Source organism: Callionymus lyra, chromosome 15 (assembly GCF_982586985.1).
Source record: "Callionymus lyra chromosome 15, fCalLyr1.hap1.1, whole genome shotgun sequence".
NCBI classification, from domain to species: Eukaryota; Metazoa; Chordata; class Actinopteri; order Syngnathiformes; family Callionymidae; genus Callionymus; species Callionymus lyra.
The window spans coordinates 23749386-23766981 of record NC_141832.1 but is presented as its reverse complement, the minus strand read 5'-3'; the positions used below and the strand labels follow the sequence as shown (position 1 = coordinate 23766981).

Below are 17596 nucleotides of genomic sequence, written 5' to 3'. Positions count from 1 at the left end.
ATCCATGTGTCCAGCAGATAGCGCTGTTATATTTCTTAAAACTAACTATCACCATAAATAAGTTAGTATCAAACGAAGAGCAAGTTTAAAAACAAGGTTTTACCCGTAAACCCATTTATCAAACACTAGATGTTACACATGACCGACATCCGTATCAATTTATCAAACATTGAATTAAAATTGGAGGAGCTCATTTTTTTGTAAGAAAAACTATTGCTTTATTATTTAATATTTATTTTAAGATCATCAATATAAATACCTTTGTCAAAACTTTAACAAACATATTTTCGTTTCCAAGTTTAATTTCAACATTAGAGACATTTAAAACTATTAAAACGGAATGATGGTTGTTATGTATAATAGATTGAATATAAATAGTCAAGCTTTATTTGAAGATGCTAACTATTAGCTTGTGCTTGAGTGCACTTAGTACTATAAATAATTAGCAGAGAAGCTAGAATGTATCAAGTGTATCTTTTGTTGACCTAAGTGATCGTGAGAGAGGTTTGCAACATATTTTATATAGAATAAAATAAGGTTTCCCTGTATTATATCAGTTTACGTCATCGCTGTAGTTAGCTTAGCTTGATCATGCTAGCAGATCATCAAACATGAATCATTGACATGAAACCGTTTGGAGAAATATTCAAAGGAGAGTTTGTCATCGCTGCTTCTTTCTGGAAGAAAAAAACACAATAAAAAGACAATCATCACATTGTGGACATGAATACTAGATGTCCAATTGGTAATCAGAATGTCTCACACATATGAACTCTTTCATGTGGGACTTCAGTCTGAAAAAATATTTGTCGAACACTCAGCTGTTGTTTTGCATTTTAATTTAGGATTATGAGCAGAAACGAGGTTCAAGTCTAGTGTCTTTCATTTATAAGAGTCTGAATGTAACTGGATCATGAGGAGGATGTGTTTCCCGTTTCAATTGTTATTTTCTTTAGCATCAAAAAAAACCTTAATGATTTCTGATCTTCATATTTTACCCTCCCCTCTTCTCATAGATAGCTAGAGTTTATTAATCCCTCTTTAGATTTCTTGAGAATCATGAATTTCCCGCCCTCCGTTTCACACATATAATCTAACTTAAACAGTGTCTTCAGATAACAATGATTTGACATTTTAAATCAAATTGAATTTGTTACAATTACAACAATGTTTCAAAATTATATTATTTAAATTATATTCAAATAACATACATTTAAAAATGTTTTCTCACATCGCTTGATGGAGTCTACTGACTCCTTTAAGAAACATCTTAAGACGTTTTTATTTGTTCAGGCTTTTCCTTGATTTTCTGGAACTCCTGTAGTGTTATCAGTTTTATCTTGATCTTTAAAGTATATACTTTATTGAATATTGTTTTGATTGTTTAAGCGCTTTGTGACCCTGGTCTGGAAAAGGGCGATACAAATAAAAATTACTTACTTACATATTGAATACACTCGTTTATTACCTATACTTGTATAACATAAAAGATAAAGAACATTTTCATTTGCTGTATGTTACTTTTTTTTTCCTAATAGGTTTTCTCAAGAAAACCTAAAGTGTCAGTGTTAACTGTGCCGTTTTCATCTTTGCACACGAAGAGTTGAAAACGTTACACACACACATCCAAACACACACACACCCTCTTCTGTCCGCCAATTGAGTCCTGCAGTCGTGACGTCACCCAATCACAGAGCTGCATCCTCGCACACCCACCAGAGGGTGTGTGCGGCAGCTGAGGGAGAATGGAGAAGCTGTGCGGGCGCGCGTGTTCGTGTGTGTGTTTGTGGATGATGTTCAGACTCAGTCCCAGGAGGCTCCCAGCGGGTCCTGACGTTCTGCTGATGCGGGTCTTTGAGGAGAGAGGTGTATCTGCTGCTGCACCTCCTCTCTCTCTGCAACACACACTCGTGCACGTCAGCACACGCGAGCACACGCTCACGCACGCACACACCTGCGTGTGTCCGCGGGCCAGAGGAGCGGTCAGTGTCTCCGGTGGTCAGTCCCGCCGAGGAACTCTCCTCCATTTTCTCGGGAGCAGCAGCTTCATCACCGGGCTGTTAAAATGGAGTCTGATGGAGTCCAGTGGTGATGAAGGAGTGACGACAACACGAGGGACGTTCCATCCGTTTATTGATCGACTATAAAATATTGAGTTGCTAAAACCATCTGGAAGTAAACACTGGTAAACATGTCTGTAAAAAAAAAAAAAAAAGAATCTTACAGCGACAGTATAGGGCGACAGAACAGATCTGGAGTCAGATTTCTTTCTAAAATCTTTACAAGAGTCGACATGTGTACAAAGTAGAAGCGACACCTTCAACTCAGAAGGATCATTTACAAAACTTAGATTTATATTTATTTTCAAAATAACCTTTTTTTTTAAATCTGTAACAGGACGATTACGATACTGAAGGAACAGCAGACGAAGAACCAGCCTCCAGTCCACCTCTCTCTCTCTCTCTCTCTCTCTCTCTTTCTCTCTCTCTTTCTCACACACTCTTTTGCCCTCTCTCTCCCATCTCTCTCTCTAGCAGCTGCAGCTCCCGGTGCCTTCACTATTAGTGTGAGCGGCTGGACGATTGTTCAGAGAGGGAAGCAAGGACATGAACGATGACAAGAACATGCAGCGAGAAGTTGTAAAAAAAATTAAAATAAAAATCACAGCAAAAGAAAAGATAGAAAAGAAAAATGTTTCAACATTAAAAAAAAAAAAAAAGTGTTTGTGTTGGACCCTGTGTATGTGCGTGCGTATGTGTTGGTGCGCGTGTTGGCTCGAGGCTTTGGATGGAGAAGCAGATTGAGATCAGAGGCAACAACACACCTGAACACGTTAAAAGGTGTGTTTGTGTTTCCGGCGGCGAGGACACGCAGTCAAAATAAAAAAAAAGTGCTCGAGCGGCTCGCGGGGTAAACAACATTCACAACATTTTCCTCTGCAAACATCAGGTGGTTCTGACTCCACACACTGACCAGAAGAAACAAACTAACTGTGGAACCAAGTCCGATTATGGTGTTCACAGGAAAAACCCAGTTTCTGGGGAAGATTTTGAAGGTCGCAAAAGTTTGAACCTTTTATTTTTGATTAATTGTTTGTTCATTTTAAATCAACAACATTTAAATGTCATTATTTCTCTAATTAATAAGAATAATTCAATTTAATTTATTAGTGAACACCTAAAAACTTCCCGGTAAAGAGCGATGTTATTTCTTCTGACAAACAGGCTAGTTTTACCATTTTTAAATCCATTATTATTATTAAGTGCATCTAAGCTTCGGGGTTCTCACACTATATTCGACATCTTATATCTTTTTGTATCCTTATAATAAAAGCTGAAAATAAAGAAAGGTAGTGTTACAATATGAACAAACACGATTATCTCGTGAAAATCGAGCCCCCCGATTGGGTAGCCACTGTAACACTTTAAAGCAACTTTATCTGACCAAAAGTCACTAAAATGTTTTTTTGTTTTATAAAGCATAAAAACAAGTAAACAAAAGACACATGTTAGCACTTAGCATTAGCATTATTTTTTTGTTTTGGAGAAAACTGCAGTTTTCTTTGTTCTCTTCAGGTTAAATTGCACTATTTTTGAGCCACTTTGTTACACACGGCCAAATTAAAACAGGTAAATGACACAAAAAAAGACAATCTTCAGTCTCCGCAGCAGAATGTGGTACAAAAAAAAATAAAATCAACTCATCTGATAAACATTCGGGTCAGCGACAAATTACCTTTTATCCTCCAATAATTGTGACAGAAGCGGCGGGACCATGGAGATTTGGCTGATCATCATCATAAAAGACCTTCAAGAGTCAAAGGCCACCCAAACTCTCCCGAGTGCAACATTCATCAAGCGAGCCACGTTTATGAACATAGGCACATAATTCAAATGTACAAGCAGCTAAAGATGTGGATCATCTGTGTGTCTGTGTGTGTGTGTGTGTGTTAAATACTCTAAGGAATCAGAGAAACGGAGTCCTCTGCAGCAGAGCCCTTTCAAAGTGCACTCTTGTCACAAACACAGCTGAAATGTGCTTCAGGGAAAAAAATCTAAAATATATTCGAAAAGAAAGGACAAACGGAGACGAAGGAGGTGTGAACACTGTGGTCTGTCACTGTGGAGTATTGTTAAAAATACTTCTCACATATGTGTTAAACCACTTCCCATATCATGAACTTTTTTGAGCTTAAAAAATGCCTGACGTTAACTGAGGAACAACTTCAAGATTCAATCTTAAAGTGTGAACAATTTGTTCCTACATTTTGGATCAAAGACTCCGCTCGAGCCGCTGATACAGTCCTGGATGCAGGTTTCACACCTCCCAGAAGGGATAAATCCACCCTCGGCACTGATAGTGTTGCTCTCGTGGTTCTACTTCTCCACCTCACTCCACACAAGGCACAACTATTCGCTGCCATTATCTTGTTTTTGTGCGACTTGAGACCGGACTTTAGTGAATTGATAGTGTTGACTGCTGCAGCGGGTGGATTGTCCCTTTAAGACACGATGATTGAAACGGTTCCTTCCTCTCTCTTGAGCCCGAGTGTCTGAGGAGTCATGAGTTAAGAAGACATAGTGTCCGTGTCAGGATTGTCGAGGGGGAGGTGAAGGGTTAATTTTAAGTGCTCTCTGTCGGACAGCAAAGGAGTCTCTCCGCCCTTCTCTCTCTCTGTGCGTTACTTTCTGTCGCTCCTGCTGTTCTGTAGATACATTTATATATATTTAGATATATATATATATATATATATGACTGTAACATTACTGTAACATCACCACGGCAACATCATAATCACAACGTCACACTGTGTCGCTCTCGGGGAGCTCACGCCTGCATCACCGTTCGTTTAAAGCTTCAGCGGGAACGTAAATCTACGACATGAAAGGAAATCGTCTTCCTCTAGGGGGCAGCACGGAGGTACTCACGCGCTCCATACGTGCAGGAGAGTAAATGAGTTCATACAATTTCCACGCTCGAGTGCTAGCACACGTGTGTCCGTGTCGACGTCCCTCAGCAGATGACGGGCACGCCGTCGGTGTTGAAGATCATGCCGGTGGTGGGCTCGTAGGTGCCGGCCAGGTAGTAGAGGTCCTCGCTGTCGGCGTAGCGGCGGGTGTGCGTCATCTGCTCGTACTCCTCCACGCTCACCACCAGGCACTTGTGGCTGACCGTCTGCACGTCGTTCTCGTCGCTGTGGGACGACTGGTACAGGGCTCGCTGCACACACACACACACGCACCTCATCGTCAACACCACTAGAGGTCGCTGCAGAAACCGTGTTGTGAACAGCAGACGTCTCGCAAACAGGTGAGCAAAAAATAGACGCGAAGACGTCAATAATTGATGAGGCCGATGAATAATATGTTCTCAGTGAGGGGTCACAGCGTTTATTTCCATTTTCCATCTCACATTTCCATTTTTTATTATGCATATTTTATAATGAGGTGAGAATGTATGAAGTCCATTAAAATGATTGCCTCAGGCTGTGTGTGCGTGTGCATGTGTGTGTGTGTTAATTAACAGTTGGCTTAACAATCATTCCTTGCTGCGCAATATCTCATTAATTTATCATCACAACTACTTTATCACAACATATTCATAATGTAGTGGCTGCTCACAAACACCATTCAGCTCAGACAGTTTGGGTGTTTACTCCCAAAAGCTTTTAACAGCAGAATGTCTTGAGGTTCCGTTAAGAGTTTTAGAGAGTCATTTATTGCAAAAATGAAAAATGTATATAAATAAGTTTTTATTTTGGACTTAAAATGTGAACTAATGTGAGTGTGTTTTTGGGGGGCTGGGCTTAAACAAATTTCTAATATAAATTTTGAAATAAAAAGAGAGTTTTGTACAAACAGATGCAGAGTGAAGAGTACAATACGATCTATTTAAGACACACTTAAATCAACACATTAGCTTCCTTTTAAGAAAGAAAAATATATATTTAACACCAGTTGTTTCACTAAACAATAAAGAAAGTCACCAAAGACACCAACATAAGTTGTGTTGGTTATATTAAAAAAGAGTAAAGAGTAGAATAAACGTAAATGTTTTTTTGTTTTTTTTTGCAAAACACATAATTGTAAAGAGAAAAAACAATCATCAGGATAAAAAAGTAAAACAAATATACTTTTTTTTTCTGGTTCATTTGATCATTTGGTTAGTAAAAAAAATAAATCTTTCAGGGCCTATAAACTTGTTGAGTTTGTTTGGCACAAAACAATACCACAATAATTATTTGTTGACCTCCGGCCTGGACTTTACCTCAGCAGCAAACAAACTGAGAAAACCTAATATGAGCAGTAAACCGACTCTAGCGAGGAAGAATCCTTTGGAAAAAAAAAGCTCTCACCTCCATGAAGTCTTTCCTCTGGATGGACGAGTGCATCAGTGCCGGCAGAGACTGTCCACACATCTGGTCCCAGTTCTGCAGACCAGAGAAGTCGTGAGAAGACCTTAGACGTGTTGGCCCGGGACAACAACACTCACCTTCTTGTCAATCAGTTTCTTGCCAGGGTTGGTCTCCTCAGGATGGTAGAACCAGTTGACCCGGACGACCATGTTGCTGCCCCAGGACTCCCACATGCTCTGGATGCGCCCGATGAAGGGCAGGTTGGGTCGTCCGGCGGACAGGAACACGGCACAGTCTCCGATGCGGATCATCTCGCGGCCACGTACGATGGCCTTGTAGAATAGCTTCTTGGCTTTTCCCTTCATGCCGCGTCTCTGAGGGCGAAGGGCGAAGATCAGAACTCTCGGATCACACGCATAAGACTCTGATTTCTTCTCACCTGCGTCGGTTTCCCGAACCACTTCCAGAGCTGGCGAGCAGGAAGGAAAGCTGAGATCTTGGGTCTGTTCTCTACGCTTGGCAGCCGCTGACGTTTTGCCAGCTCCTTGGTGGTGGGGAGGTGGACTCCCTCCCTCCTCTTGGGTCTCCCCACCTTCCCCTCTCCCCCGCTGGGCTTCTGCTTGGGTGGACGACCCCTCTGCCCAGAACCTTTCCCGGTCGCTGGTTTGACAGGTTTGACAGAAGCACTTGGGGAAGCCGGGGACTTGGGAAGAGAGGGCAACTCTTCTTCCGCTTTAACCTCCACATCTTTCTTCACCTCCTCCTCCTCCTCCTCCTCCCCTTCTTCTTCTTCTTCTTCTACTTCTTCTTCTTCTTCTTCTTCTTCTTTCTTGATCTCATTCTTCAGCTTCTCTTGCGCCGGAGGAGAGGCGGGGCAGGCTGGAGGAGTCGGGGTTCTCTCCTCATCAGAGCTGCAGGAGGAGTCATCCGTGGACGAGGACGATGAAGACGAGGATGAAGACGAGGACGAAGAGGACGATCCGGAGCAGGACGATGATGAGGAGGAGCAGCTTGAGGTGCATTTATTTTTCCGTTTCCCTTTTCCAGATTCCTCCTCTGACTCCGAGCTGCTGCTGCTGTGAGTCTCCTCCTTGATCTTCCTCTCTGCCTCCTTCTTCTTCTCCTCCCTCACACTCGACTCGTGAACTCTCCCATGAGTCTCTGCCTTCTCCTTCGCCTTCAACGTGAAGGAGAAGTCTTTCTCCAAGAGGCTGCTCTCTCTGTCCGGTAGGCTGGACTTGATCAGCTTGGGTGGGGTGATCGGTGCCGGGTCTCTCCGGACTCCTCGACTTTCCAGCAGCATCAGAGCTTTGGTCTTCTTGGTTTTGGGTGACGTGACCCCTTCATGGTCCAGCTTGACCAGCGGCTCTGCTGGCACCGACTTCCTTCGCACCAGTGGGTCGCCTTGCACAAGGCCAGGTTTGTGTTTGGAGAAAGTTCTTAATGGATCCGAGGGCATCTTTAATTTGGGTCTTGGTGTAGACGACATGGGTGTTGGTCTAGGGTTGAGCAAGGAGCTGGATTTGCTGGTGGGTATTCGGGAAATGGGGCTGGGAAGGAGCCCAGTGCTCAGGGATCTGTGATGATCGGAGGAGGATTTGAGTTTGGGCGTGGAAGCGGATGCGGGTCTGGACTGCAATCTGCTCGTGGACGGACTGAGTCCATTATCGCGGGCGTGGCTGTAGGTGCCGATGTTGGGCTCACTGTACAAATCCACAGTCAGGACTTTCCCATACGTGGACGGATATAAAGAGGGAGACATTTTAGGAGCTTGTGGTTTTGGAGTGTGCGGCTGAGAAGAGCTGGACCTCCTTGGCACTAGAGCAGAAAGACCTGGACTGCTGACAGGAGACGTAAGGGAGTTCTTTCGGGCCGGCTTCGGCGGGCTTCCCATGCTTGGCCGGGAGGCGGGCCGTGGCTTCTCAAGAGCTGCTTTCTGAACAGAGGGTCTCTCCTGTGCAGGCTTTATCTGCTCCTGGGGTCTCTCTGCCGACTGACTGGTTGGGGGCTCGACCTTCACCTGAGGGTCTGGACTTGTTGGAGAGTCTGTAAAAAAGAAGCACCATATTAATGTTTTTTAGCTCTAAAACCACTTTTTTTTTAATCAGAATTTTATCAATTATTTTCCACATGGTTGCTAAAATATATTTGTGCCATTAACTAAAATGTAGGTTTATGTCTCTTTGAGAGGAAGTTCACCTGGTTTGGCCTTGGGCTTGCGTCCTGGTTTCCCTTTGACTTTCGGTGTTTCGTCCACAGTCTTCTGACCCGCCTCTTTGCTGCATTTGCGGACTCTTCGTCGGGAGCAGCTGGAAACTAAAAGTGCTGGCGACGGTTCGGCACCTGGAAGGGGAAGGAGGAGGCTTGGAATTACTTTGGGAAAAAAAATCATATCAATATGTTGGGTATAGAAAATAAAATAAAACAGTGATGTTGTAAATGTTTGTAACAACAAAAAACATCAAAACATTTGCTGGACTTGAAAAGTCTCAAGTATTTTTAGCTTAAGAATAATACATTGTTAAAATAAAAAATATACACTTATTTTTGGTGCCAGTAAATAAAAAGTTGTTTTCCAAATAAGTTAGGTTTTAGGCTGGTATGACGAACAAGAACTACATTTTGGCATAACCTATTGGAAAAAAAACATTGGCACAGTGGAAGATATTTAAATTATTTTAAAGAAAAAAAATGATCTTCATGAAAAAGCAAATGTTTGTAACTACAAAAAACATCTAATATGTTGTTGGACTTGCAAAGCATCCCAAAAGATGTTTAGCTGAGGAATATACATCGTTTAAATAAAACATTTCCAACTAAAAAATAGGTTTTAGTCTATTAGAACATCGAAAATAAGGTTTTTAGGCATGACAAACGCACGCTATTCTTTGTAAATGTTGTCAAGAGGAAACATTGTGTGTGTGTGTGTGTGTGTGTGTGTGTGTGTGTGTGTGTGTGTGTGTGTGTGTGTGTGTGTGTGTGTGCACTCACAGTGGATCTTGTAGTCTGGTGGGAGGAGCCTGATGTGAGACAGTGGGATACGACCAGTGTCACCGTCATCAAACTCCACTGTGATCAGATCGTCATTCTTGTCGACATCTGAACTTCCTGTACAGAAAAAAACCATGTTGTTTCCACATCAGGGTCTTGTTTATATTATATTGAGAAAACTAAATCAGAGCAATAACATTGAATATTTATCTATATTTTATTTGAGCCACTAGATTATTTGAAAAACAGTTCTTGTTTCTTTATTTCCCAAGTCAAATTAAAATATTAAACAAGATTTCTTTCAACCAAAACTCAAATAAGAGCATGAAAAACCTTTACTGGGAATCCCAACACAGTTGCCTAATGCATCCAAAGCTGCGATGTGCAGACATTTAGCTTCAGTTGTGCGATTGTAAACTGGATTAAACGCTTGTGTGTGTTTGTGTGTGTACCGTTGACGACAGAGCCAGGGTACAGGCAGCGGTACTGCTGGCTCCAGTAAGCAGCGATGCGAGTGCCCTCGGGGAGATAGCGCACGGATGGAGGCTTCACATCAATGATCTGATCACCGGAGGAAAATAAAAAGTCTTGAATGTCACACAAAGCAGCATCAAACACACAAACGTCTCATTTTGAGTGTGTGGCACGGCTTTGATTACAAACTGACAACCAGAAGGTCACAGTTGGCTTCAGCTGCTAAGCAGCCTCATGACTGGGATGAGCAGCAAAAGAGAAGCGTCACGAATGACAGACATTTTCCAGGTGACTCACAGCTTCCTGCAGAAGTTGTTCCAGGCAGTAGATGTGCGGCCGGTTTCCTCGCTCGCCTTCAACCACCACACTGTAGCTGTACACACATAAGTGAAGGGTCAGACCGGAGCAGTCTGGATCTAAACCGAGCCTCTGCCGGATGACTCTTGTACTCACATGTCGGGAGAGTGAACCGTGTTGACGTGTCCGGCGTAAAGTAATTGATCGTCCATTGGGATCAGAACTCTGAGTCCATCCACCAGAGAGTCTTTATCCAGCACACACTGAACTGGAGCTGCAGCAACACCAGGTCACATGGTCAGTTTCATTAACTTTTGTAAAAACAAAAAAGATCGATACCGTTGATTGAAGTCTTGCAAAGTACATGTTTTATCAAGAACATGGACAATCTTTCCACAGAAGTCCCAGACGGAACTAGTACTTCAAATCATACTGCAATTTTATTTCTACATTTAATCAAGAATCTGGCAATAATCTCTATCACAATATAAGGGCAATGATACCATATATGGCCAGGAACAAGGATGTAGTTGTAGTACTTGACTCCTGTTTTAGAATTAACAGACTATTACAGACCTTGTCGAAGTCGTAACCGCTTTCCTACGTTTTAGAACCAAAATATAATCGGACATCAGCTTTAAAAGCTTGTTTTTGTCGACTATATCCTCAGTCATCGCCAGGATCTTGTATGATTAATTGCAGAAAAGTTTAACTGCAGAAAAGATATGAATGCTGCAATCCAGTGGCCAGAAGTTGAATTGCAACACAAAAAATGAACAAACGCTGTGAATAGTTATACATTAATAAAATGAATTATGATAATAATAACGCTACAATTAGAAAGCAAAAACGTTCTTATTTATTGCCACAGTGCTGTTGAATCTAGTAAAAAATGGTTAGTTTAATGTGCACACACCTGGTGGTGGCTTCCGCTCCGACATGCTTTTGCTCCGGCGAGGGAGGAGCTCATCCTCGCTGAAGCTGCTGTCCTGGTTCGGCTCAAAGTCTTCATCTGCTGCCATGCTCTCCATCAGCCGGCTCACCGCTCCCCGAGAGGGCTGCGAGAAACTCCATCAATTAGACTTATGAACCTCTGAATGGTCATCATGCGTAACCTGAGCAGGGTCACACACCTCTCTGACCTTGGTCTTGACTTTTTGTAGGTTCTTGCGCACCGTGATGAGACTCGGAGCTGCAGGAGCGTCTGTGGTTGGACTGCACACGGTGGATGAGCTCCCCGGTGACTCTTTCAGCTTCTTCTTCTGTTTTTCCTAAAGAACACAATCAACGTGAGTGACTGATGGACCTCCTGCTCAGTTACACACACACACACACACGCACACACACACACAATCACACACACAGACAGGTTGTGCAGAGATGCCTGCACTTGTCCTTTCTTTCTAGCAACAAGACAGGAACAGCAGGGGAGTGCTGCAGTGACTGAAGTATTGGGAACCCTGCTGGTGCTCCGACACACACCAACACACACTAGCCTGCCCTCTCACCCCCCCTCAGAACAAACAATAGGACCAGAGAAGGCAAATGTCAGAGAGGAAAAAAATGAAGAGGGGAAAGCTGGAGACTAAACATGACGAATCATCGACGTACTTTCACTGGATCTTTTCCATCTCGGCCGGGGGGAGCAGGTTTGGGTCTCAGGGTGGGTTTGGGTGCGAGGGGTGTTGCTGTGCTGGAGGAAGAGGACGAGGAGGAGTAAGAGTTCTGACAGCTGCTAGCAGGGGTGGCTGAGGTGGAGGCGTCGTGGAGAAATATCCTCTCGCTGCGCCGTCGGTTCCAAGCCTCGTCCTCGCTGAAGCCCCCGAACCCGGGACCCGTGGAGAGGTCGAAGCTGAATCTGCGCGGAGACTTGGGCGACGGGCGCGGCTTTGCCAGAGGGGGACGTTTGGCCGGCTCATCCCTTTTGACTGGACTCGTCTGCTCGATGCGACGGGTCACCGGGGGCAGCAGGGGGAGCTCCGGCGCTGATCGTTTGCCATGTAGCAGGGACGGGAACTTCCTCAGCCTCAGATCTGACCCGGAGTCTGACCACTCGCACTCTGGTGACCCTGAAACAGGAAGTTTTACTTTAAAAAATAAAGTGTTTCTTTAAGACATTCCAAAAAAGGTCAGTTTAATGTTGAACAGTCATGACTCAGTGAAAAGCCATTATTTTTGTCTGGACCACCTGCCCCGGAGAGTGTCACATGTTCACCAAACTGCTAAGCAATACATTGCTAGACAATGTTTTCATAGAGACTTTTTGAACTTGCCTCAAGATAAAACCAGTAACTGGCTCAACATGAGCCTCCCTCTTGTTTTCCAAACAAATGTAAATTACTTACTTACATGTAATGTATGAGAACAGAGGTTCAATTACAAAAAACACTGTTTACACGTTTTTCTTCTTTTCGAAGTATATCAGTGCCATCAGAATATAGAATGGTTGAATTTAACATTTGGAATGTTTAAACTTTGTTTTTTAAGCATTCAATTATTTATTTATTTATTTTGTGGCACTTATTTCCTTATGAGGGTCCCTGTCAATAGTCTCTATATTGAAAGCTTGAATTAATCTTTTCATTATTTCTATATTGAAACGATGCATCCGTTATTTTCCTAATAATCGAATTCAAAAATCTAACCATTTTTTAAATGAATGATTGATGCATTTTTGACAAATAGTTTTATATTCTAATACCAATTTATTCTAAACTTACTGCTTTCATTTGTCACCTTTTAACTTGAATACATAATGGTCACACAATTGCACTTCAGTTTTTAATTATTGGAAGTAGAATATAAAACTGTAAATGAAGAAATTAAAATTAAAACATTAAAACAACATTTTTGTATTGAATTATTATGAATACAAATATCTAATTTAGAACATGAATAAATGGGAATTACATTATCCAATTAAATGTTTAAAAATGGATACATTTATTTTTGAAAATTTACCTATTTTAATTTTAATTATCGAAAAAAGAAAACACAAATTCAACTTTGAAATATAATTTAATTTAACTATTTGAAAAAAAATAAGCTTAAAACTATGTCAATAAAATTCAACTGTTCAATATGATGGCTCGGATAGACTCCCATGTTGCTTTAAATCAATAAAAAGAAAAAGAAAAAAGGTATTGATCAGCATGAAACAATGCATTCACGTGACAGGAGATCATGACATGTGCTGCTGAAATGGATGAATATGTAACATGAGCTCAACATTTTCGAACACTGTCGTGGGAACCAGAGCAGCAGAGTTTGTTTACATGCAACAATGAAGAGCAGATGCACCACAGACCTTGTTATGTTTTCTTCTATTATATTTGCATTACAAACACGACGGCCGAGGCGCTAGCAGCAGGTAGCCGAGGAACATGTTGCTGATGCAGAATAAACCACTTTCTCTTTGAACTTAACCAAAGGTTTTCACATATCCCAACACATTTTAAAGTTGAAAATAAATTTTTGACACTGATCATTTCGTTGGTGTAGTTCTTACCTATGGTGCTGGACTTGCTGCGATGTTTCCCCTCCTGCAGAAGGCTCAAAGGCGGCGAGGTGACAGGAAGCACGCTCGCTGCAAACCTGGCCAGCAGCCCCAAACCGCTCTCCTCGCACTCGCCATCCTCAGATTCAGACTCTTCATCGCCATAATCGTCTTCCTCTGATGAGGTTTCTGTGGAACAAGAATAACATTTGCAGCTGAAATGAATGAAGTGCAGCCCCCCCCCCCGGTCACATGTAGAAATCACTTGCATGGCAACTCATCCCAAGTGCTAATTGTATTATAGTAACAGAGCCCGCTGTGTGCCAGAACACACACCTGCAAAGACATACCCACGGTTAGACACCAGTGGAAATCTTTCCAACACACCACACATGCATTCTGGTGACACAGCTGCTGTCAGCATGTGAGCGAAATCTCCCAAATACCACTTAAAAAAAAACTATTGGAGCCACTACTGACTCTCTGGTCCAGCACACAGACAGTAAGAAGAACTCAAACAAACACACAAACATGTAAATATTGCAGTAGCAGTTGGTTAAACGCGTCACTGGAAGAGAGCAGTTAGAAGAGTCGATGGTAGAGCGTTTATGTCGAAGGTGGAGTCAGTTATTGACAGCGTTCTTAGGCTGACTTGTGATTAAATAGCCTCATTTATAGGAGTCATTGTAAATCACTGAAGAATAAAACATTTCTACAGCTAATTCAAATATAAAATGACATTTTTGAAAATTAATCACAAATGTACGTTACTGAAAGCAGGAAATAAAGAAATTAACACTTGAGAAAACTCATTAAGTAACAAAATTACTTTTTTGGGATCCCCTGTATCATAACATTTTTGGTGATATTTATTATTTATATGAAAATAATTTGGTATTAACAGAATATAATGAATGATGGGTACAGTTTGATTTAATATTTGTGATAAATTAAGAGTCACGGTTGAGGTTGTATATCAGTGCCATCAGGATATTGAATAGTTAATTGATATCAAATGTTTCAAAACTTTTTAAAGCATTTATTTATTTTTTCATTGAATAAAGAATGCTATAACAATTTATATATTGAAAGGTTGATTTTTTTTTTTATAATTTAATTTAAAAAAAATGGAATTACCATATGCAACTAGTTGTAAAGACAGATCCTCCACTTAGAAACTTTAAAATTAAATTATTGTTAACTTAATTCAATTGTTAATTGAAGTTGTTAACCTTGACCCAGAGACAACAAAAGAGTTAAAAAATAAATAAATAAAACTTTCATTAAAAAAAGTTTCAACATGTATCTGATGTCACTGGTCTACATTCATAGTTGAGATTGTCAGAAGATTATAAAGAAAGATTATACAAAGATAAATAGTGGCTTAAGAGTCATTGTTATCAGAAGTTAGTAAATGAGAGAACGGTCATGGGTCTGTTAAGTGCTTATAAAATAGTATCAACATGGTGCCAAGTGAAACGCTGAATCCACAAAGTGTAAACAGGCAGATGTAAGTACAGACGGGCACTGAGAGGACAGCCCTGTGAGGCCCCTTCATTCAAAGATGCACTTTTTGAAGCCGTGGAAACATCGTTTGTCCCCTCAGAGCACAACGCCGTGAGGTGAGAAATGAAGTCGCCACAGCTGTTGATTTTTTGGAAATGATTTGTGAGTAATAAAACAAGAAGTCAAATTGCAGCACATTAGATAAATAGAGAGGGGCAGTTCCTACTTACACAGGTGACAGGGGTGTGGCCTCAGGCAGGGCGGCGGGGAGAGCGCAGCCTTGCCGGAGCTTAGCCTGGCCTTAGCACAGTCTAGCTTAAGCAACGCTTGAGCCGCAGCGTAGACTAGCTGTAGCAGGAAGCTTGGGCTTAAAAGGCTGCGCTAGTCCTTGTCAAGAGTCTGTAATGTCGCAGCAGCAGCAGCAGCAGCACAAGCACATGGAACAGGCAGAGAGACACTCAAAGCATCATGGGAGGGATGGGGCAGGGGTGAGGAGGGGAAAGGACAGAGCAAGGTGTCGGAGAGAGCAAAGGGGAAACGGGTTATTTGAAGGTTTAGTAGACACACAGGGAGGATCTCTATCGTCCAAATATCCCAGCGTCATAGATGAAGACATGAACACATCACACACCAGAGTATTCGGCCTGGAAACAGAACCAAAATAACATTCGCTTCATGTCTCGACTCCAAAGCGGACTTTTGAAGAGAACCGAGGGATATTTGACGAACAGAGTCGCGCTCTAGAGGGTTTGTGAGGCGCAGCTGGACAGACAGACGGACAGATGAAGCAGACACAAGGACCACAGCGCGTCACTTTCTGTACCATTCAATTCCAAAACCTTTAATAAAGCTTATATTGGTACCAAACTGCATTACAACTTTTATGAAAAAAAACCTCACAATTCACACAATGTTCGATTTACAAATTCTACAATCCAGGAAATAGAGAAACTCTTTAAAAAACAAAGGCAATTTTGCACAGAAGTCAGCGGCAAGAGAGGTAGATGGTTGAGCTAAAGCACAGTCTGGAAAAATATCTGCCTCAGCAAAAACAACAGCAAAGACCCAAGCTGGGGTCAGGCCGAGAGATTTTGGTCAGTAACCTTGGTCGAACGAGTCGTCAGATGAGCTGAGGCCCGCCTCCTCCAGCAGCAGGGATAAGTGCTTGTGTTTCTTCTTCTGAGACTTCTTGGTGGGCAGCCGGGAGGTCGGCGACAGCTCGGACCGCCGCTTCCTTTTCAGGTTGCCATGGGAACGTGCCCCTGAGAGAGAGGACCAGCCCTCTCGAGGAACCATGTGCTCCTCTGAATCCGAGTCTGGCGTGGAGAGAGGGCCGTTAAGAATTCTCACAACTGAGGCAGCATGTCACAGGAAAGAAGAAGAATCGAACTAGACTGGAAATATTAAAAAATAAGGGTTCAAGCTTTGACATGCTTTTCGCTTACAACCATTTTAATTTGAAATATGACCTGAAACTTCCTTGACTAATAACTTATTTAATTCTAATCACAGCTGAATCCAAATGTTAAATTAAACTATAGGAGTAGTTAACATAAACAAATATGGAATATTAAATAATTTTTAGTAAAATTTAAAATGCCTTTACAATATATATAATATTTGATTATAAGTTTCAAGTCAAGTGTCAAGTTTACATTTTTAAAAGTTTTTTCTTCTCACATTTTGTGTTGTTTAAACTATAGTATTTGGCAACAGTGGAAATATAGATTATATACATGAATATATATTTTGTGTATACAGTTCTATTAATTCCTTTACCAATATATTGGTAACTGAAATGGAAATACCTGATATATTTTTTTTGATTATTTCAACATATGAAACATGTCTGACTCGTCTGACATCAGAATCATTGGTCAGGGCTCGAGGTACTCACTGTTGGAGCAGCTGCTAAACTCCGATCTTGTGGGAGAGAACACCGCTGCCTTCTTCTGACCCTTCGACTTCTGGCCAGCGTCAGAGGTGGAGGTCTTCGTCCTGTTTTTCCCTCCCTTCGTCGACACGTGGACGCTGCGCTCTCGCGACTTCTCCTTTGGTCGGTCTCCTTTGGAGCTGGAGGAGAGTTTCCGAGGCGCCCCCAGGGAGCAGAGCTGTGAGAGGGAGAGCGCCCTGCTGAGGTCCGAGGCCAGCTGCTCCTGCTCGCTCATGTGGCCGCGTTTGGACTTCAAGCCCTGGAAGAATCACAACACTCGTCAGATCAACGAAAACAATGTGGGGATCATTCAGTTACTGACCTCTAGAGCGTGACTAGTGGAGGCTTCTTGATCATTCCAACTCCTCTTCTTTTTTTTCTTTTTTAATTTCACGCCACTCTCCATCTCCTCTTCTTCTCTGCAAGCCCGAAACTTCTTCTTTAGCCCCTCCCCGTTTTCAGAGTCCTCAGAGTATTGCACTGATCTACTCAGCCTGAATCACAAAATGATGGCGTCAGTGTTTCATAACAGATAAGACTTTTC

The 17596-nt window shown here is 42.1% G+C and overlaps 1 protein-coding gene across 3 annotated transcripts in view; it reads right to left on the bottom strand.

The window, feature by feature from the left end:
- Positions 1-2116: 2116 nt before the first annotated feature.
- tnrc18 (trinucleotide repeat containing 18) overlaps positions 2117-17596 on the bottom strand; it is a 45581-nt gene continuing 30101 nt past the window's right edge. For 2 of the 3 annotated variants that reach the window (XM_087809048.1, XM_087809049.1), the window contains exons 15-30: positions 17375-17546; positions 17017-17311; positions 16223-16435; positions 13626-13802; positions 11729-12186; positions 11251-11388; positions 11034-11175; positions 10274-10391; positions 10118-10193; positions 9799-9907; positions 9347-9463; positions 8555-8698; positions 6795-8401; positions 6493-6729; positions 6356-6430; positions 2117-5220 (exon numbers count right to left, since the gene is read on the bottom strand). In XM_087809048.1, the coding sequence (XP_087665174.1) occupies positions 5014-5220; positions 6356-6430; positions 6493-6729; positions 6795-8401; positions 8555-8698; positions 9347-9463; positions 9799-9907; positions 10118-10193; positions 10274-10391; positions 11034-11175; positions 11251-11388; positions 11729-12186; positions 13626-13802; positions 16223-16435; positions 17017-17311; positions 17375-17546 (4285 nt within the window). In that variant the 3' untranslated portion in view covers positions 2117-5013. The remainder of the gene's footprint in view (positions 5221-6355; positions 6431-6492; positions 6730-6794; positions 8402-8554; positions 8699-9346; positions 9464-9798; positions 9908-10117; positions 10194-10273; positions 10392-11033; positions 11176-11250; positions 11389-11728; positions 12187-13625; positions 13803-16222; positions 16436-17016; positions 17312-17374; positions 17547-17596) is intronic. The other variant, XM_087809050.1, reaches the window with a different exon arrangement.